Source organism: Lissotriton helveticus, chromosome 4_1 (assembly GCF_964261635.1).
Source record: "Lissotriton helveticus chromosome 4_1, aLisHel1.1, whole genome shotgun sequence".
NCBI classification, from domain to species: Eukaryota; Metazoa; Chordata; class Amphibia; order Caudata; family Salamandridae; genus Lissotriton; species Lissotriton helveticus.
In genome coordinates, this window is record NC_136063.1 from 445,846,420 (window position 1) to 445,868,620 (window position 22,201).

The window sequence follows — 22,201 nt, forward strand, 5'->3', positions numbered from 1 at the left end:
ATTCTACTTCTGTTTCTTTATTTTCTTTTTACCTCTACTCTTTCCCTTTCCAACCTTTTCTCCTGCTTTCTTTCTTTTCTTTGTGAGCTTTCTTTCTTTTTCTTTCTACTGCTCCTTTTATTAATTCCTTTCATTGTTTCTTTTTTCTTCCTCTTCATTTTAAGTTTTTTCTCTTTCGTCATCTCCTTTCCTTCCTTTGCCCTTTTCTGTTTATTTTTCCCCATTGTTCTCTCCTTTCTTTTCTTATTGTTCCCCCTATCTTTCTCTGCTTCTTTCTTATTTTCCTTTTTTTCTCACTTGCCTTGTTAAGTTAAGTTTCTGCGCTCCAATCATCATCTCCTTGTGTTTGCTTTGTTCGCCCTAAGTTGGCAGGTTATGCCCAGATGTGGGTCCTTTGCGCACTTTGCCATTGGATTCCAACGAGCCTGGCTGTGGGGTGTTACCCCGAAACTGTTCCCAGGAAACTTGTTTCCAGTACAGGGAAGACCTGGCTTAGCAGTTCGGGCTGGACTGTTCCCATGAGGAACAGGGTCAAGACTGATGTGCATATGGCTGGTCTGAACTCGGGTGGCAAAGTGAGCTAAAGCACGAAAATGGATTCAACCCAGATCTGTGACTGAGGGTGGGTGTTTGAAAAGTTTTAGCGCACCATCCGTCATCTCCTTGTGTTTGTTTTATTCTCTTAGTGTCATTCTTTCCTTTCTCTGTCTTTTTCTCTCTCTTCCTCTCCTTTTTCATTCATGTTTGCTGTTTCTCTTTCTTTCTATTTCTGTCTGCGTTTCGCTGTCTCAAGAGCAAAGGAAAAACTGATCATTAAGGACCCCTAATGTAAACCTTATAGCATGACTGAGATAATCTAGGTTCAGTGATTAGGTCATGTGGCGCCTCTGTACATTTATTGAATCCCTAAATGAGACAGCAGCTCATGACGGTTTTTAATGATCAGAAGTAGGTCTCCCTATAGCAAAGATTAGAGACAACTGACCTAAAGAACTTGAATTATGATAATTATTTCTGACGTTGCTGCACACGGCATGAGTGGAGCGACCACATGGTTCCATCTGGCCCTCCTAGAAGACTGAACTAGTGAAGTTACCACAAGATAAAATTGTGACGTTTCACTCCCTCAAGGGGAATTTATATCTAATTAAGATCTCAAAAGCATATAAATGTTCCCTTTGTTGAGTCAAGGAAAAATCCAGAAAGGCATTAGAAGCATTCCCAATATTAGACCACTTATGGAAACTATGGTCACTTCTGTGATGGATGATATGAGGATGCATGTCGATGGCACTGATTTGGTAGACCATTTGACCATCGGCTCCTTCTCCCATGATTATCAATTGTTTACTATCTGTGTCACTGAAATTGATTGAGTCTTCTTTAAGTGGCAGACTAGTCAGTCTTCCTTAAGTTATATACTTCTCATTCTAAAAGTATGATGCAGGGAGTTTCTCAAGGCTGTCTTATCCCTCTTTTTAATTTATATATGCACCATTTTTCTAGTTGTTTATAACATTTAAAACGTACCTCTTATGCGTATGCTGAGGATACCCAACATCTTCTTATGTTTCAGGGAAAGGATCTAGGCTTAGCAAACTGTGAACCCTCTTAAATCAGCATTAAAGACAGTATAAAAATGAATGTCCCTGAAAGTTCTCAAATTGAATCCAGTATAACTTGAAATTGAGGTTATACCTATTAGCCTAAATTGTTGGGACTCCAAATGTTGGCCTTCCTGGCTTGCAGATTCCCTTAGTCCTTTATTTGATCTTTCTGTTGTCAACCAGATGACATCCACCCCTGAACCTTGCTTGTCCTCCATCAAGTGTTCTGGAAAGTCTCTTTCCAGAACATATTGCCTGCATCTCTCACTGTGCAGACAAAACAACATTCAGTGATATTAGCTGCTGCATGGAGGAGATCAAGAAATCCTACCTCTCAATTTTTCATGTAGCAAATGCTACATAGATTAGTTTGAGATGGAAAATTGGGAAAAAAATATTCTCACCAAAGGATTATCATGTGTTCCGCATAGAAGAGTGAACATTTTTTTTTTTTATAACTCTTTTTATTATAATCGGCATTAAGAAGATACATTTCTTCCAGATGGTAATCATACTTCATCAACGATTCCAGCACTATACATTCCCAGTACAGTATTATAACAGTGTACATTATACCACGAATACTTCCAATACCCCGTCTATCCCACGCCTCCTCCCTTCTAGAAATCTTCATCTGAACTCTCATATACCAGAACTCTCGGCGCTTCACATATATTTCCTCTGAACTCATTCCAGGCCCCCCAGATCTTGTTCCATTTCCCCGGGCGGCCACGATTAAGAAACACCGTCAGTTCTGCAATCATTGCCAGATCCATGCACCATGTGGTCAATTTTGGTACGCCCGCAGCCCCCCATTTCTGTGCAATGTTACGCTTTGCTACCGTTAACCCAAGAGTGGCCCAGACCTGCATAGGGTGATTAAGATCATTTGACGTCCAGATATTCAGCAAACATCATCTGGGCTCTGGTAAAAGTGACACCTCCCCCACCTGTGATATTGTTCTCATTATTTGTATCCAATAATCCATGATCTTCGGGCATTGCCAAATGGTATGGTAAAAAGTCCCTTCCTCACCACATCCCCTTAAACAGTATGGATGTGACGCTCTGCCTATTTTATATAGGGTGAGTCTAGTGAAGTAGACTCGGTACAGGATCTTGAGTTGTACCAGCCAAAGTTGCGAGGGTATGCCCACCTCCCTCGGGGATGAAAGTGCCTCATGCCAGTCCGAGTCATCAAAGTCACCTACATCGCGGGACCACTTCCCTCTGAGCCCTATCGTGGGGTCTGGGAGATTGTTAACCAGCTTCCGGTATGTGAATGAGGTAGACCGCTTCTGCATATAGTCCGATAATAGTCTGTCCTCCAAAGGCGAGGCTTCCTGGACCTCAGAACCCGGAGGTAGGACCGTCAACAGTGCATGTTTTATTTGTGTGTATCGAAAGAGTTCGGTGGGCGCCAACTCATACTGTTGCTGAAGGTGTTCAAATGTCACAACCTTTCCCTTGTGCCACACATCTCCCACCGTGGAGATTTCAAATGCATCCCATTGGGCAAAACCTTTACTATTCCTGAGCTGACCCAGCTGTGGCGTATCCCAAAGAGGGGTGAGTTGGGTTATAGTCCCCTGCCAACCCAGCTTCTTCTGCGCCTCATGCCATATGAGGCGCAGAGACTTACGTGATTTTCTATGTTCCCACGTATTTGTACTATTAGCTTACTGACGTATCTGTTTGACTATGCTCCCTCATGTTCCCCCTTTCTATGTAAAGCGCTCTGATATCTGCAAAGATCTTGTTTGCGCTATATAAAACTTTCAAAATAAAATAAAAAAATAAAAAAATATGGTGACTGTCTGCTGTGTGGGTCCAATGAGGGATTTGGTGCGCTTTTTGTCATAAAGGGGGACAGTATCCCACCCACACCCAAAACCACCCTATCTGCTCTAAACGCCGGTTCTTCCAGAGGGGCATGTATCCATTGATTGATTATTTTCAATTGTGCCGCCTAGTAATACAACTGATTATTCGGGAGTGCCACCCCCAATCGTACCAACTGCGCACTCGCTTAGTCTGCGCTATGCGCGCTGGTTTATGTCCCCAGAGCAAGTTGGTGACCTGGGCCTCTATTGCCTTGAAGTAGCTCGGGGGGGACCGGGAAAGGCGTGTTTTCCAGCACATATAGGAAACGAGGAAGCCCATCGAGTGAACACCTTTTAACTATTACAAGATTCGGGATTTTTCAGGAAGATCCGTCTACATGTCTTTTTCAGTTCTAACAGTGAAACCAATTTGGTGCCTGTTAATAGATCAGGCTAGATCCATCGTGTACCTTCACACCGTCTCTGGAACAGGTGTGACCTGAAGCGGCTATTTTCAAACATTTGGTGTACAGGCATTTGAAGGCAGCCTCTAGGTGTATCCCTAAACCAGTCTACAGTCTGGACCAACAAGAATATGTCGCATTACAACTACTTAAACAAAATAAGTCCTTAACGATCAAAAATTGTGACTTTGGTGGAGGCGTCGTTATTATGAATACCACATCATGTGTGTCCAAAATACAGGAGCTCCTAGAGAACTCTGAACACTATAGAGACGGGTCTTCATTGACCCTGCATTCAGAGTCAAGAAAACAACTGAACGGCTGACCTCTAATGAACTCCAACAGGACTATATCGGTGTTAAAGATTACCAGTTCTTGAACATCAGCCATCATAAATAGAGTAGAGAGCCTACGTTTCAACGCAGGGAGTGAAACCATGGTTACCATGGATATTGAATCTTTGTACAATGTCATCCAGCAGAATGGTGCTTTGGAAGCAGTAGAATGGTTTATTAAAGAATTCAAAGTAGAATGTTCAAAAATGTTTATCCTAGAATGCTTATGCATTGTTCTTGATGAGAACACCTTTTAATTCAATGGCCCTCTATACCAGCAGATCAAAGGTGTCAGCATGGGGGCCTCTAGTGCCCCCACTGTAGATCTGTATGGTCATATTTTAAACAAGGTTTATTTACAATGAACTCTGAACACTGTAGACGGATCTCCATTGATCCTGCATCTAGAGTCAAGAACACAACTGAACGGCTGACCTGTAAGAACTCCAACAGGACTATATCTGTGATAAAGATTACCAGTTCTTAAACATCAGCCATCCCAAAATGGCGGGCATTTACGGTGTCCCCAAAATCCATAAGAATAGTGAGGACTCTATGTATTGGCCCATGTTTACCAGCATAGGATCTATCACAGAGCCTCTACAAAAGTACATAGACTCCATACTTCGTCCTCATGTCCCTAAGATCAGTTTGTATGTACAAGATACCTAGGGGCATCATAAATAGCGTAAAGGGCCTACATTTCAATGCAGGGAGTGAAACTATGGTTACCATGGACACTGAATCTTTGTACAGTAACACCCCGCAGAATGGTGCTTTTGAAGCAGTAGAATGTTTTTTTGAAGAATTTAAAGTAGAATGTTTAAAAAAGTTTATCATAGAATGCTTACGCTTTTTTCTTGATGAGAATACCTTTGAATTCAATGGCCAACTATACCATCAGATCAAAGGTGTCAGCATGGGGGCGTCTCGTGGCCCCACAGTAGCCAATATCTAGATGGCCAAATTTTAATCGAGGTTTATCTACAATAAAATTGCTCCCTTTTTTGAGTCAGTGACTCACTGGTCCAGATATATAGACATCTTTTTTTATCTGTACCGGAAACTCTAACTGTGCAGCTGAGTTCGTTGCCTGGCTAAATCTATGTTAAACATGTGGTTTACATCTAGCATTAGCTGTGATCAAGCTGAATTTTTGGGATATCACCATAATGCATAAAAAGCAACAACTAGAAGTTGACTTATTTGTGAAGCCCACACCCTGGAACACACTATTAAATTTCAACAGTTTTCATCCTCAATCACAGAAAACTAGCTTCCCATTTGGACATTTCCTCCGTCTCTGCAGAAATTGTACCAATTTGTCTGATTTTGACTCGAGCTATAGAAATAAATGAAGTTTCTAGTCAGAGTGTACCTAAAAAGATTGGTACGTGACTCATATAAGATTGCACGCCACTATGATAGACAACACCTGTTAACCAATCAGTAAAGCAAACAGACATTCAAGTTGGTATTTGTAACCCGCCATTCGATGTTAAATGAGAAAGTATGCCAAATAATCTGTTCCTACTGCCATATTTTAAATGCAGAAAGAGAAAGAGAACAGCATAAACCTAAACCCCTGTTTGCACATTACAGAAAGGAAAATTTGAAGGATCACATTGTAAGATATCGCATGGAGCAACGGAAGCCTTACGCCCAACTAACCATTGATGGCAGTACCCCTATAGTAGGCTATTTTAAATGTACATCATGTAAATCATGTGACTCAGTAATCGAAATTCCAAGTCTGGCCTTTCATGGATACAAGTTGAGTTTAAAAACTTTCACTAATTGCAAGACCAGTAACATCATATATCTATTGATCTGTCCATGCCAGCTGGTATACGTAGGTGAAACTTCACATACACTAGCCACACGAGTAACGGAGTATCGCACTGCCAGTCGAAAATGGCAGCTTCCCTTACAAAGCACTACCTAATGTAATCTCATAAACCAGTGTATTATCCTAGAGAGGATAAATACGAAAGTAGCTACAAAGAGTTCCACAAGCGCCGTGAAGTACATTGGATCTTCACCATAGACACCTATACTAGAGGACTAAACAGGGAAATCCCATGGTACCAGGTGATAAAAGATTTCTAATCTAGCACTAGAGGTTCGAGGCATACGAGCTGCAGATTACACACTGTGCATAGATGGCCACCTAGTGTTGGGCCCGGATGTTTGCAGTTTGTTTTGTTGTAGAAAAGTCTTTGGAAGTCACGGGATAGGTTACTCCTCCTTTGGATGATACTGCGCATGGGCATCGGATCCATCCCCACATTGTTTTTTTCCGACACCGGGCTCGGATGTGTTTCCAGCGCTCCGTGTTGGAACCGATTTCCTTCGGCGCGCAATCCTCACCAACTTCCCCAAAAATTTTTTGAACGATTTCCCAGTCGACGCTACTCTTCAACACCGAAGATTTCGATTCCGGTCATTGTCGACGGCCTTCGGGCCTAACTAGGCCTCGACTCCAGCTCATAGAAAGGACGCCATTTAAAAAGTGTCCTCAATGTGGGTCGAAGTTTCCCCACACAGACCTTCATGAGGTGTGTAACCTTTGCCTCTCCCCGGTGCACGAGGCCAGAGACTGTTCTGCGCGTGCCTCTTTCCGCTCCAAAAAGACTATCCGGGACCGAAGAGCTAGGAGAACAATGGCTCGATCTTCAGCTCCGATTCCGAACGACATCTTTGACGAAGGCGTCGACGTCCCAGACCAACACGAGGTCGACAGCAACTCCGAGGCAGAAGATTCAGAGGTCGAGGACATCACTCCAGCGCAGCGGGTCGTAAGTAAGACCATCGACCCCGACCCTTCCTCGACGCACCCAAAGAAGGCCCCGGTCACAACCTCGCCCTCGGGTGCACACAACACACTGCTTCTACTGCCCCACCTTCGGGCCTGGCTAAGAAGCTAACTAAGCCTTCGGGCGACTCAGGCTCGAGTCGGCCTTCCCATGGTGCCAGCACACACCTACCGCCACCGAAAAAGACAACGTCATCGGCCACGCCGACATCCAAACTACTGGCGCCGAAGCATACCACTACTCCTTCAGCACCAAAACCCACGTTGAACCAAGCAAACCCGCGTCGGATTCTAAAAGACCACCAGAACCGAAAAATCCATCGGATCCCAAAAATATACCGGAACCGAAAAAATCTTCGGAGCCGAAAAAGACCCCTGCTTCTCCGGTTAAAGACCTTGCCAAAAAACAAAAGAAACTGCTTCAGTACCGAAACCTCCCTCCGCACCTGTAGAGGACTTATTGCAGCCAGACCCTGCACAAAAGACTCTAGCTAAAGACCCAATCACTGGACAGCTGACTTTACCTTCCAGAAAGCGACCACTGGATACACCAGTGCCAGCTCCTCATTCAAAGAAGAGATATGGCTACCTCTCCCTTAAGACTTCCTTCCCCTTCCCCTCCACCTATACCATCACCACCTGCTCCCCTACCACAACATTCCCCTACATCCTCTTATCATACCAGACGATGACAATAGGGATGATAGCTCTGATGACATAGGTGCTAACATAGATGATCTATCTATTCCTCAAGGCTCACTTGACCCGTGGGACGATTATAACACCCCGGATGTCCCAAATGTCCCCCAAGATGACATATACCCCTCAAGGCCTTCCCCACAAGAAGACACTGGGTTTTAATCGGTTACTACACAGAGACGCGCAATATCATGGGGTAGGTATGCATACAGACCCTGTAGACGAAGACTTTTTAATGGATACCTTTGACAATGCACAAAGGTCCTCATCCATTTTTACCAATGCTTAAAGGAGTGATTAAAAGACAACAAAGAGAGAGGTAGGGAGAGTCAAGAGCCACTCTTAGTCCCCAGTTAGGTTTTTTCAAACAAAAGAAGAGTGCCCCGTAGTACACAAAGAACCACAATAGGAGCAAAAAATGGAAGATAGAGACTGGCCTCACTTATTAGGTCAGTTAGGAAAGCCCTCACTCACCAACCTGGTTGGTGACATGCTTCATCATCGGGCCCCACTGAAGAGGCCGAGTGCCTCTCCAGTGTGCTACGGCGCCAGGTCTACTGCGGAGCAGGTTATTTGTGAGTTCAGGCGTGCAGTGAAACTATTTTAGTGGTGGTGAAGGAATTATAGTAAAAATGTCTTCAGTGTATCAAAACAATTTTTAATGTTATTACTTGATCACTAGGACATGAATAAAAATTGAGTGTTGGAAACTGGTCCAAAATTAATTGATTGGTTATTTCCAAATGATTTAATTATCAGTCAACATGTTTCTGCCTACAAACGGTGTGAGTTTACCAGGCATTCGTCAGGACCAAAATAGTGAAATAAACCCTGGCGGTATGAGCACCCTAAGGCTCACCCTGATCTAGGGACGTGAAATTTAAAATATAAAGGTGAAAAAAAGTGCATCGGCGAGGAGCTTGTTCCTTCCTGGTTACTCCTGGTTTAGGAGGCTTCCCGACTTTAGGTTACTGCACTTGTAAGGTTGAATCGATCTGTACCATGGGTCACGGGAGGGGGGTGGTAGTGTAATTGGCACACCACCCTCAACGCCAGGCACCCTCTGGAAACCTGCGACACCCTCGAACCGGGGTCCGGTTCGAAGGTGTCGCAGGTGACCCATGGTACAGATCGATTTAACCTTACAAGTTCAGTAACCTAAAGTCGGGAAGCCTCCTAAACCAGGAGTAACCTGGAAGGAGCAAGCTCCTCCCCAATGCACTTTTTTTCACCTTTATATTTGTGGGTGTTTACCAAATGCCTAGCAGTAGTAGCGGCACACTTAAGAAGGCAACAGATTCACGTCTTCCCATACCTAGACGACTGGCTCATAAAAGCCAGCTCATACAGACAGTGTGTACAACACACTCACGTTACTATTCAACTGCTTCACGACTTGGGATTCACAGTAAATCACACTAAGTCACATCTGCAACCTTCACACATACAACAATATCTCGGCGCTACAATAAACACCCAACTGACTCTAGCCTATCCCTCTCCAGCCAGGATAACAAGTGTACCAACTCTCCTAAGAAGATTCAAGCTGCAACACTCGCTCCCAGCTCGAGTGTTCATGCAGCTCATAGGAATGATGGTACCTCACGCAGGACTGCAAATGTGTCCACTTCAAGAGTGCCTAGCACGCCAATGGAACCAGGCTCGTGGTCAATTAACAGACCTAGTGTTGGTAGACCGTCGAACTCATCCCTCTCTGCAATGGTGGACCACCAAAAACCTTTCAAGGGGCCGACCGTTCCTAGAGCCAGTTCCTCAGATAATCTTGACAGCAGACGCATCGCTCTCCGGCTGGGGAGCTCACCTACTGCATCACACCATGCAAGGCAGGTGGACACCGCTACAAAAGTTACTCCCCTTAACCACTTGGAGTTACTAGCTGTTTTTCTAGCCCTAAAAGCATTCCAAAAACAAGTATCGGGCAAAGCTGCCTTAGTCCGCACAGACAATATGACAGCCATGTACTACATAAACAAACTAGGGGGAACACACTCTCTGCAGCTCTCTGTTCGCGCAGCAGATATGGAGATGGGCTATACCAATAAAAAATTTCCTCTTAGCCCAACATGTTCTAGGAGTACAGAACACCATGGCAGATCTGCTAAGTCGACAGACACAGCAGATTTGTGAGTGGGAACTTCACCCACAAGTTCTTCACCCGTTCTTTCAAATGTGGGGACAACCTCAAATAGAGCTCTTCGCCACCCATAAAAAACGCAAAATGCCCAAACTTCGCCACCAAGTATCCACACCCGCTGTCCAAGGGCAGTGCGATATGGATGAACTGGTCTGGAAAATTTGCGTACGCTTTTAATCCCCTCCCACTACTTCCGTTAGTGGTATGCAAGCTACAGCAACATTCCCTAACAGTCATTCTAGTGGCCCCAACTTGGGCCAGACAACCGTGGTACACCACGCTGCTGCAACTATCTGTGGTACCACACCAAAAACTAAGCCTATCTCCACGCCTCTTAACCCAGAACTATGGAGAGATCAGACACCTGGACCCAGCTCAGCTCAACCTAGCGATTTGGCTCCTGAAGTCATAGAGTTTGGTTACCTCAACCTTCCTCCAGAATGCATGAACGTTATTAAAGAAGCCAGACGTCCCACTACTAGAGCATTTTATGCAGCTAAGTGGAAACGATTTGTAATATACTGCCAAAACAACCACATAAATCCTTTATATGTCTATTCAACAAATCATAGGATACCTATTACACCTTCAAAAGTGTAATTTAGCTTATACGTCTATCAGACTACACCTTTTTTGTTTTTTGTTTATTGAAAAAACAGTATATTACAAGAATCACATCAGATACAGTGAAATTTTCATATATTAAGAACTTGCAGTAGAACAATCAATCCCCCCCAAGCCTGGTCTATACATTCTGAAAAGTAGAACACATCACAAGCGTTATAAACATCATTCATGCAAAGATGAACAAGAGTGCACTCTCAGGTCGAACTATCAGGGTCATCGTCTCGGGTGCCAAGAGCCGGCTGAGGTTGAGCCGACGCTCTCGGGTCCTCCTCCGCACTGTCCTCTGCTCGATCACAGCTCGCTAGCAGATAGTCTCTAAGTGGGCCCCAAATGTCTTTAGGGCTCGAGCTCCTGGGGAGTTCTTCTGAATATGTGGTCAGCTGCTCCTGGCAGTATACCAAGTCTTTAAGCCAGTGTGACGCCCTGGGGTAGCGCCTGCAATCCCATGTAAACAACACCCTCCTCTTCGCCAGTAGCAAAGCCACTCTCACAAAGCGGCCGAGTACCCCTTTGACCTCAGGCACATGGCCCAGCAGACACAGAAGCGGTGTACAGTCCAGAGTAAGGCCTGTCATGATGTCTAATTTCTGCAGGACATCCACCCAGTAGGACTGAACCGCAGGACATTGCCACGATAGATGGATGAAATCAGCGCCAACTCCTCCACACCTCCTACAACAGTCAGTGTCTCTATAACCAATTTTATGCAGCTTAGTGGGAGTGTGATACGTCTGATGTATGAACTTCAGGTGGATAATGCGTAAGTTGCTATTGGGGGATAGTCTACCCGTGAGGGAACAGATTTGAACCCATGTGTCCTCCTCCAGTTGTATGCCTAGAGCCGTGTTCCATCTAGCTAGGCTACGATCTTCTGGAAGGACCAGTTCTGAGAACACCGCTTTATACAGTCTAGTGAGCAGGTGTTTCCTAGTGGCGGATGTGATCACCAGTTGCAGTGCCTTGGAGGTGGCAGGCTCTAATGGGAAGCTAGGATAATGATCTCTCATAGCCCGCCGCAATCGGTAGCAGGTGTATGTAAACAGGGGTGAAGCATTGGATATATATCGAAGCTCGTCACCGGAGATGTATGTTCCGTCTCTGAATAAGTCCCCTAATACGGCGATGCCTGCCTCAGAGAGCAGCCTCATGGAGCCGCGCTCCTGTGCTACTGAGATAGCGCCGTGACCTACAATGGCCATGCTCGGTGCGTAGAGAGGCAGACTATCTGTCAGTTTACCAATCGCTTGCCAGGCCGAGCATGTGGCGGCAATCGTATTTATCTCCAACCTAGGGACATGTCTGTGTGTGTGGGTTAGTATGTTCTGTAAAGGAATCTCTCCTGCATCACCTCCTTCGACTGCCATATGTGGGATAAAGCCATGAGGTCGGTACCAAAAGAACACAAAGTGAGCTAGGCTACACAAGTAATAAATGTAAAAATCTGGCGCGCAGAACCCCCCTTTGTCAAATGGCAAGGTTAGGGTCGCCCAGCTGATACGTGGGGGTTTCGTCCCCCATACTAGTCGGAGTAATTGGGTCTGCAGTGTGGTAAAGAAATGTTTATTCAGACGAATGGGGATATTGCAAAATAAATATAAAAACTTGGGGAGTATCACCATCTTAATGACCGCAATGCGGTCCGCCAACGACAAAGGCAGAGCCACCCATTTATCTACCTGCTGCACCAAGTTATTATAGGCCTGTCCATAGTTCTCGCGGATGACGATCTCTGGGTCTCTATGAACCCAGATCCCTAGGTATTTCACAGGGTCCACAGTCCATAGGAGTGGGTATTCCAGCATGGGAGCGGAAGTTGCCAGTGTGAGAGGGATCACGACCGACTTGTCCCAGTTGATGTTTAATCTGGAGAGGAGGACAAATCGGATATACTCACGGATAATTCGCGTGAGGTGGGTATGTGGATCGCGAACATACACAACCATATCATCTGCATATGCAGAGATGCCCACTGGCCTGTTGTTAAAATTGAGCGCAGCTTCCCTGTGGTGCTGCCGGATTCTACACATCAGTGGTTCCAGTACGATAGCGAAGAGGAAGGGAGATAGAGGACACCCCTGCCTGGTCCCACGCTGGATCGCGAGTGGGTCAGAGGTGAAACCACCTACCCTCACTCTGGCAGAGGCATCAGTATACAAAATTTGGATCCACCGGACAAAAACAGGGGGGAATCCCATCCGACGTAGAATAAAAAAAATATACCTCCATTCTATCGAATCAAAGGCTTTGGCTGCGTCGAGCAACACAGCCACTGCCTGGAGATCTGGGTTAAGAACATGGAACATCGCAAAAATCGTGCGGAGGTTCCAAGATGTGGAGCGATCAGGAATGAAGCCGGACTGGTCGGGTAGGACTAGCATGGGCATCAATGGGTGGAGTTTAGTGGCTAGAATTTTAGCAAGAATCTTGGCATCAATGTTAATCAAGGATAAGGGCCGATAAGACTCGCATCTGTTGGGGGGCTTGTCTTTTTTCAGAAGAGTGACGATGAGTGCCTGGCGCAAGGATGGAGGAAGATAGCCCAGCTCATGTGCCTCAGCGTATATGGCCAAAATGTGAGGCGCCAGGAGATCTGCATACCGTTTGTAAAATTCAGCTGTCAGCCCGTCGGGACCGGGAGCTTTCTTGTTTGGCAGAGAGAGTATCGCCTCTTTAATGTCGGTCTCATCAATAGGTAGTCCGAGATACTTCCTATGGGCGTCCGACAGCCAGGCACAAGCAGTGTCCTGCAAGTAATTGTCTAGAACAGAGTCCGACACGTCGTCACGGGGCGTGTAGAGACGCCCGTAAAAATCGCGGAATTGACCCAGTATAGCATCTGTGGTGTAGTGACCGGTGCCATGATCGTCTTCTATGTGTTCAATAGGTTGGGCGATCGTACGCTCACGCAACCGAGTAGCCAACACTCTTCCCGGTCTGCCACCCTCCCCGTATGCTCTAGCCACAAACCGTTTAGAAATATACCTCATTTCTGCCTCAGCCAGAGATTTGTGTTCCTCCATGTACTCCCTAATGCTCGCCAGTGTATCCAGTGAAGGAAGTGTGTCATACGAGGCTTCTAGGTCATGCAACTTGGTTTCAAGTCTCAGTATTTGTTCCCTCAGGTCACGTAAAATGCCTGCCGTCGTGCCTATATACACACCCCGTATATTGGCCTTAAACGCTTCCCAGAGGATGGCTGCACTATCCACCATGCCCACGTTTAGGTCAAAATATTGTACTATAGCCTTATGTACTGTATCCTCGAAAACGGGATCTAGCAGTGCATCTGCCCGAAACCGCCACGTAAAGGGAGGCCGCACGGTGTGTGGAATTTGCAACCGGAGGATGACCGGATTGTGGTCTGAAAGGGTCCGGGGGAGTGTGTAGGTCTCAGCCACCCACCCATTAGTTGCTCTGTCCACCAGCCAGTAGTCCAAGCGGGACCATGTGTTATGGGAGGGTGTTATGTGGGTACCTGCTCTCACCCCAGGGTTACGCAAGCGCCGACTAAGTCCATCTCTTCCATAAACTGCCGAACACATGCCGCTGTTTTCAACATCCGGCTACTCGCAAGATCAGATTTGTCAAAGCCAGGATCCAAATGTTTATTTAAGTCGCCCCCAATCAGTAAGACCGATTCTGGCCACGTGCGTAGCACCGGAAACAAAGAAGATAAAGACGCTGGCTCGTCAACCACAGGACCATATACGTTGACGATAGTCACAGCAGTCATGCCCAACTTGCCTCTCACAACTGCCCAACGACCCTCCCTATCCGTGCAGGAATTCAATGGAGTGAAATGTATCCCCTTTTTAATAAGGATGAGGACCCCTCGGGCGTAATTAGAGTAAGAGGAGGCCAGGCGGTATCCAGTCCATCTACGCGCTATAGACCCCTCAGTTTGCGCAGTTAAATGTGTCTCCTGCAATAAAGCCACGCTCACCCCGTGCCTATCCAAATGAGAGAGCACCTGCCTAGTCTTTCTGGGTGTATTGAGGCCGCGCACATTCCAGGAGACACAAGTGTAGCTTTCACCCACCATCACAAGGGCACCCTATAAGTTGCGAACCAGCGTCTTTTAGTATCTCAGCACATATACACCATGACATAAACAGCTCGATCAAATGAGTTACCCCCGTAAAGCATACTCCAACACAGAAGAAAAGACCAGGACCCCCACCCCCCTCCCACTTTGGCAACCCAAACCCGCCAAAGAGCCTCACAACCTCCCCCCCCACCCCTCACAACCCCCCACAACTCACAAACCATCAAACGGGTTACTCCCATCGGGGACAGTGGAGGCCTTGCACACCTCTGGCGCTAGGCAGAGGTGGGTCTCCGCAACAAACTACAATTCGAGCCCTGTAGACTCACCATCCCACAATAACCTACGGAGTGCAACCAGAGGGGTATACACCATACAACCCGCCGCGTGTTCCTTAAGGCAAGAGCCAAACAGTGCGCCCTCTAACCAGACATCAAGGTGGGCAGCATTCGGTGACTGATTAGGAAGGGAGGGCAACCCAGGAAAGAATAAGAGTATCGTCCCCCCCCAGCACCCACCCCACTCTCCCTCCCAATCACAGAACCATCAGGCACATCAAAAGGAGGGGGGTACCACAATACAGCTATAGTCAGTCATCCACGTCCGACGTGGCATCAGAGGATTTCCGGCGTTTTTGAAGTGTCTTGGCATATGCCATCGCTTGCTTTGGGGTAGTGAAGATCTTCCCTCCCTCGAAGTCGCCAATTCTTAGTCTAGCAGGATAGAGCATGGCATATGGAACTTCCACCTTCTGAAGTAGTTTCTTCACTGTCTGGAATTCCTTTCTCACCGCCTGCACTTGAGCAGTGAAATCCGGATAGAAGGACAGTTGGTTATTCTGATATATAATCTTGCCCTTCTGTCTGGTAACGCGAAGCACAGTATCTCTATCTCTGTAGTTTAACAGCCTTATGATGATGGGCCGCGGTGGGGTGCCAGGTGGAGGTCGAGCTGCCAGCGAGCGATGGGCCCTCTCTACTGCGAACATGGGAGACAAGTCGTCAGAACCGCAGATCTCTCTCAGCATGGTCTCCACGTAATCCTCTAGTCTCCCCACATTGGTCGATTCCGGCAGGCCCAAGACGCGAATGTTATTGCGTCGGGCCCGCGCTTCGATATCCTCATTCTTAGCCTGTATGATTTCCAGGAGCTTGACCATCTCCGCAGTTTTTCCCGCCACCTGCTGTAGGCCATCCTCGGTATCCGTGATTCTCTGTTCCGCCTCACCCAGTCTTGTGGCCTGCTTATCAAGTTTAGCGGAGAAGTGATCCATTCGTGTGTTTAAAGCTTCGATTTTCCCATCGATCGCCTGCAGGCTCGCTTGTATCGCAACCAGAGTGGTCTCCAGCACGGACTGACCCTGCGAGGAGGAAGGAGGTTCGCCCTCCTCTGCACCAGTTTGCGGCTGTCTGCCATTCTTACGCAGTTCGAAGGATTACCCATGGCGATGTTCACGTCCCACACTCCGCACCGCGGCCGTGCGCTCCGCCGCAACCACCAGGCAGAGCAGGGGGGAGTCTTCACAGGATACACTCGGACCACTCAGCGGCCACAGGGAAAAAGCCTGCCATCACACAACACCCTACATGCAGGGCAGTATGCAGCTGTGTCACCTTGAGGGGGCGCAGTCCTCTATCCCTCCAGCTAGTATGGCGAGAGTGCAGCACCTCCCAGCGCCCCAAGCACGTGGAGCCGAGGTTGCTACCGGCAGGCCAACAACGAAGCAGGCAGCTCAAGAAGTCCAGTACAAAGCCCAAGAAAGATATGGTACACCCCAGGTGGGTGACAGCTGCGTTATAGCATCGGGTCCAGCCAGGTCCGCCCCCACTGTGGCACAAAACGAATGTCCCAGCCTACCTCCCTGGTGTCTGAGTGCATAGGGTGACCTCCAGATGCGCGGCAACTCCCACGTCTCCAGGCCCTTCACAGCAAGTTCTGGCGTAGTTCGCATGCACCCGCACTGGTGACTGTCCGCAGGGACTGGTAGAAGGATGCACGCCCCCGCGGCCCACACGCGGCCTTCCAACCGCACCGCAGCCGGCCGCTCAGTTTCCGTGCTAGCCAGCCGGCCCGCAGCCCCCCGGCGTCCCGAAACTCGAGAGCCGCGCGGAGGTCCGCCTCAGCCAGCAGTCAACCGGCAACAGCAGACGGGACGCACCGGCAATCCTCCGCCCGGCACCGCCTCCCGTGCTGCTGATCTGGACTTCAATGAGGGGGGCAGACCAGGGAGAGTCCCGTATCCCAGCCGGGCTCCGGTCCCAGGACCCACCGCGGCCGGCTCCGGCAGCGGCCGCGCAGCAAAGCCCACAAACTTGTCACCAGCTGCGAAAGGAGGCACAGCAGCACAGCGCCCGCCGATCAGCAGGCGAGATGGTGCCCACAGGGCAGGATATTGCAGGATTTCAATGCGGCGACCGGCAGAGCAGCTCTACAGTGCTGCCATCTTGCCGCGCGCCAAGCCACGCCCACCTATCAGACTACACCTTGCTGCCATTGCAGCATATTTACAAAATAGACAACACATATCTCTGTTTAGAGTACCTGGTATAAAAGCTTTCATGGAGGGACTCAAAAGAATAATCTCTCCCAGAACGCCACCTTCACCAATATGGAACTTAAATGTTGTTCTTACACGGTTAATGGGACCTCCCTTTGAACCATTACACAAATGTGAATTGCAATTCCTAACTTGGAAAGTAGCTTTCCTAGTAGCTATTACTTCTCTCAGAAGAGTCAGTTAACTACTAGCATTTACCATTCAAGAACCCTTTTTGCAAATGCATCATAACAAAGTGGTTCTACGCACTAATCCAAAATTCCTTCCAAAAGTCATTTCACCGTTCCATCTAAATTAATCTGTTGAACTGCCAGTATTTTTCATGCAGCCACAAACAGTCCCAGAAAGAGCTCTACACACCTTAGACGTCAAAAGAGCATTACTGTACTACATCGAAAGTACACAACCTTTTCGTAAAACTAAACAACTTTTTGTGTCCTTTTCACCACCACATAAAAGCAACCCCATTTCAAAATCGGGGATAGCTAGGTGGATTGTTAAATGCATACAAATATGTTACCAAAAAGCCAAACGTACGTTAACAATTCCTCCAAAAGCCCATTCTGCAAGGAAAATAGGGGCTTCAATGGCATTCTTAGGGAACATTCCCCTAGATGATATATGCAAAGCAGCTACATGGTCTACACCGCACACATTCACAAAACATTATTGTGTACATGTGCAAACTAAGCAACAAGCCACCGTGGGCCAGGCTGTACTAAAAGCTCTGTTTCAAACAACTGCAACAGATACTGGTGGTTGCCGCTAGGTGTGGGTACTGCTATACAATCTATGGTCAGTGTGTAATCTGCAGCTCATATGCTTCGAACTGTTCTTGGCATGTAGAGCTGCAGAGTTACACACGTCCACCCGCCTCCCCGGCTACCTTTATCTGTTCCAGTATTATCTTAATTAGATACAAATCACATGGACATCACTACTTTTTGTACAGCTCCATCACTTCCCTAATGGCGAAAAACAATCTGGGGATGGAGCCGATGCCCATGCGCAGTATCATCCAAAGGAGGAGTCACCTATCCCGTGACTTCCAAAGACTTTTCTACTACAAAACAAACTGCAAACGTCCGCTGCTGTCCCTACAATTAATTGTTTGACCCCATCTCCTAACCCCAAGTTACTGCTTCAGTTTGTTTCTCTTCAAATTTAACCAGTTGTTTTTGCTTACACTTCTAGTTTCACTCCTTAGGGGACTACAATTTAAGAGAGGTAGACCGACGCGACATTACTGTAAATGCTCAGTTTGCCCTAGGTATGCCTGAGAGTATGCTCTTTGTTAACATTTCCTATTCTGTATAGAGATACTTTAATCTTTTTAGCATGGGTGATTGATATTATTAGTATATCTGACGGTGACATAATGAAGATTTCTTTATTGTTGCACCCTCAGTAAAGCCAGTCTTTTTTTGTCTGATCTTGTATAAAAACTCCCTTTCATGCTTAATGTTTTTAATGTTTTTTAACAAGATTATAATTTTATATATATTTTCCATGCATGAACTTAAAAGCAGGAAGGGAGGGAGGGAGGAAGGAAGGGAAGAGGATTTCTGTGGCTATCATGCCTTGGCACAGAGCCTCTGAGTTACCAGTTCTGAAATTGATTTGGTAGAGAGTACCATAGGCTGTTATCCTTGCTTAGAGATTGGTTGATCTTTATTGTTGGAGTATTTAGAAGAGAGAAGAACTGGTCAGACCTTCTTAAAGACTGGGGAGGTCATTTAGACCGTCCAGGGGGGCTCGCAAGTCAGCCAAATAAACCATGTCATGAGATACCTGCCTGCTTGGAGGGTATCTCACTGCCTCTTGGGCATCTTCAGGTGCTGGAGCAGCAAGATGACAGATTAGTATGCGGTGTAGGTGCCATGTTATTTGATCCCTTGTCTGTATAGTTCTTTATTTTGTGTTTGTCTATTATAAATTTAATGTTCATCTATACTATTCAGATTACTATATGAAATGTAATATTGATAGGGTTGCCAACCTTGTGGGTAGTAGTATCTAGACCTTTCAATAACTAAACCTAATTTTGGTCCATGTCTATGGGTGTGTCAAAGATAAAGGAGAAGCCAATCCTTGTGAAATCTTTGCCTATCTCTACTAGTCATGCCAGCTACTGAAGGCAGGGACAAAAATCTGAATCACGGTCCTGCATACACTCTTAATTATAATTCAAATCTACAAACACCCAATTTGTAGGCCAATTCCTGCTGTGCCGCCAATTAGCTCATAAGACATGTAAAGTACAACATCTGTGAACTTCATGTAAGTGAAACTTATCAAAAATCGTAGGTTATCCAAGCTACCAAGCAAATAGCAAATGATAGTGCTCACCAAAGATAAAGAGAAGAGCTGTTTAAATGACTAAACCAAGAGATGAAAAAAATAAAAGGAGAAGAAAAAATTGATAAAATCTTGTGAAAACATAGGCATTATCCAGTAACACCCAGTGTGACATGGAATAAGTGCTCAAAAATTTGCTGTTGGCCTGCAGCTATAGTGGAACATATAGCTGTTCCTTATATGTAGCTATTTCTGGAAAATATTAGAATCTCAGAATATATTAACCGGAGTATATAAAATCTTAAAGAAAAATAAATACCCAGTATCAATTCTAAAATGACATGTAATGCGTGAAAACATAAAGCATGAGACATGACCAGATTAAGGGTTCAAGAGTAAATAACGTGTTGACAGAACTAACCCTAAATAATCTTTCAGTGGGGAAGCATGCAGCTGTATTAATACAAGGGTTAGACTAGTATGTATTCTTTCTTTCGGACTGTTGTGTGTGAATACTTTATTCATGTTTTTATGTTCCTCTCTTTGTCTTTATTTCAATAGGTTGGTCTTACTCTTTGAGTAATTAAGGTACCTCATTCATAGGTCAACTGAGTGATTGATTCACTTCTAAAACCAACCACGTTGTAGATAGTGCATTAATATAGGTCCTGATGAATTGCCAATGATTTACACATATGGCGAGAAAAACGTTGACCACAACTACACAAACCTAGACACCTCTGATCATTATATATGGCTGTGACATCCCTGATGTTTTTAATTGAGAGTTGGCTTGCAGATTAAACTTATTTTGGAGCACCACTTTGCCTCATTTTATTCTCCTACACATCTCTCCGATCACATCTACACCACTAGGCCCCTCACCCGCACTTCACCCATATGGCTTGTGAAAAAGATCTCTGCCAAAGAGCCACTCATAGGGTGCCCATCAGGCATTGCAACGCCGACCTGACAAGGAGCAAACCCTATGATGAAGCATGACACCAGGTGTGTGAGGGCCCCACTTCCCATATTGGGAGACACCCTGACTCTACTTTAGAGCAGGGGTGTTGACCAACCTAGCCTTCGTCATTTTCATCCCTCCCCCATAGGAACTGCATACTCCTTCGTTGCTACGTCTTTCTTTCGGAGCCTCAAGGGTCGCCAGGAGGCCGCCATGTTGAGAGGCTAATACGGAGAAACCTGTATTAGCGCAGCCATTATTGGGCCACCTCTAGTCAAGTACAATGTGACAAAATGATCAGTGCGTGAACAGGAGATTATTAGATAGTGCTACGCAGCTTCTCTTCCGGAGCCTCAACGGTCACCAAATGGCCGCCATATTGGAAGAATAGTACAGAGAAACCTGTATGCATAAAATATTTTATTGAACTGTCTCTAGTTTAGTTCAAAATAGAAAACTATACTCCATGGTGAGAAGTACTTTATAGCACCACATTTGGGGAAGATTGGTATACAATCTACATATATTAAACCAATAATTGAATAGTAGCCATAATGAAAGGGCTGAGCAAAATCTCGAGGTATTACACATAACAGTGTTAAAAAGTGTTACCTACAGTGGCTTAAACCCACGGCAGTATGGATATGATTGGCTGATTCCTAAACAGCATAATAATCACCATACTGATCTTATATGTAGATCTGGTCCAAGGTCTACGAACTTAGGCAAGCTGAAAAGTTGCAAATAATTTATAAGGAAAATGCTACTTACCAGTATGCATCTGTTCTTGGCATGTAGAGCTGCAGAGTTACACACCGTGCATAGATGGCCACCTAGTGTTGGGCCCGGATGTTTGCAGAACAGATGCATACTGCTAAGTAGCATTTTCCTTTTCTTATTGCCTATGATATATTATGTGTTGGACCCATAGCTACATTAACACTGCTACTTTAGAACTGTATTGTAGGAGGCTTTATACAAGCAGTTTTGCTTCAGTCTTCATAGTACATATGATGGAAGTCGCATGTGGGCAGCCAAGTAAAGGAGAGATGGTGCAATTAGTTTTATTTTTTCTCTCAGGTTACATTGAAGCTATATTTCTCCAAATTGCAAATTCACTGTTCATTGACCTCTTTGTATCCTCTTTTTTTGGTTCAAGGTCAACACAGATGGGCTGGTGTTGAAAGGCTGGTACAACTGCCTGACTCTAGCTGTTTACGGGTCTGTAGACCGTGTGGTAAAACATGAAAGGGAATCTCCACCGCCTCCGCCTCCACCACCACCCCCTCAACAGCAGCAGAACATCTTAAAAAGAACCCTGAAAAATGGTAATATTATATATGCTGTGTAAGATCCCTTTTGATTTGTATTAACTGTAAGGTAATGGGAGTACAGAATTTCATAAACTTGAATCTTTTGTAGATGACCATCTATATTCTTCTAAATAGATCCCAGCCTGGATTTGGTCATTGGTGGTTAAATTTGTAAGTGAATGGTTGGTTGCAGCGGATCTGGGCACAGGCACTTCTTAACTGTTTGATAAAGTATGCATTCTCCCCAGAACTAGTATCTCTCGTTACCCTTGCATGTATGTTGTTGTATACAATGTGTGTGCCATGCTTGTGTTCTGTTTTTGATGTCCTGTGCAGACACACTGATTGCAGCACAATATGGAGGCACCCCTTCAGGCTGCCTTTTGTCTATGTGGCAACCTGCATAATGCTTTCCCTCCTCAAGCCTAGTAGCCTGTTTGGGATGGTTGGGAGAATTTACATTCATTTTGCCACACCAGTTCTCAGCTTGAAAGGAAAT

General features: G+C 45.9%; 1 protein-coding gene across 2 annotated transcripts in view; it reads left to right on the forward strand.

Annotated features, from left to right (window-relative positions):
* The window catches only part of VIRMA (vir like m6A methyltransferase associated), a 731,013-nt gene that overhangs the window by 123,328 nt on the left and 585,484 nt on the right, over window positions 1–22,201 (forward strand). For both annotated transcript variants that reach the window (XM_078687022.1, XM_078687023.1), the window contains exon 5: window positions 21,549–21,717. In XM_078687022.1, coding sequence (XP_078543148.1) covers window positions 21,549–21,717 — 169 coding nt within the window. The remainder of the gene's footprint in view (window positions 1–21,548; window positions 21,718–22,201) is intronic.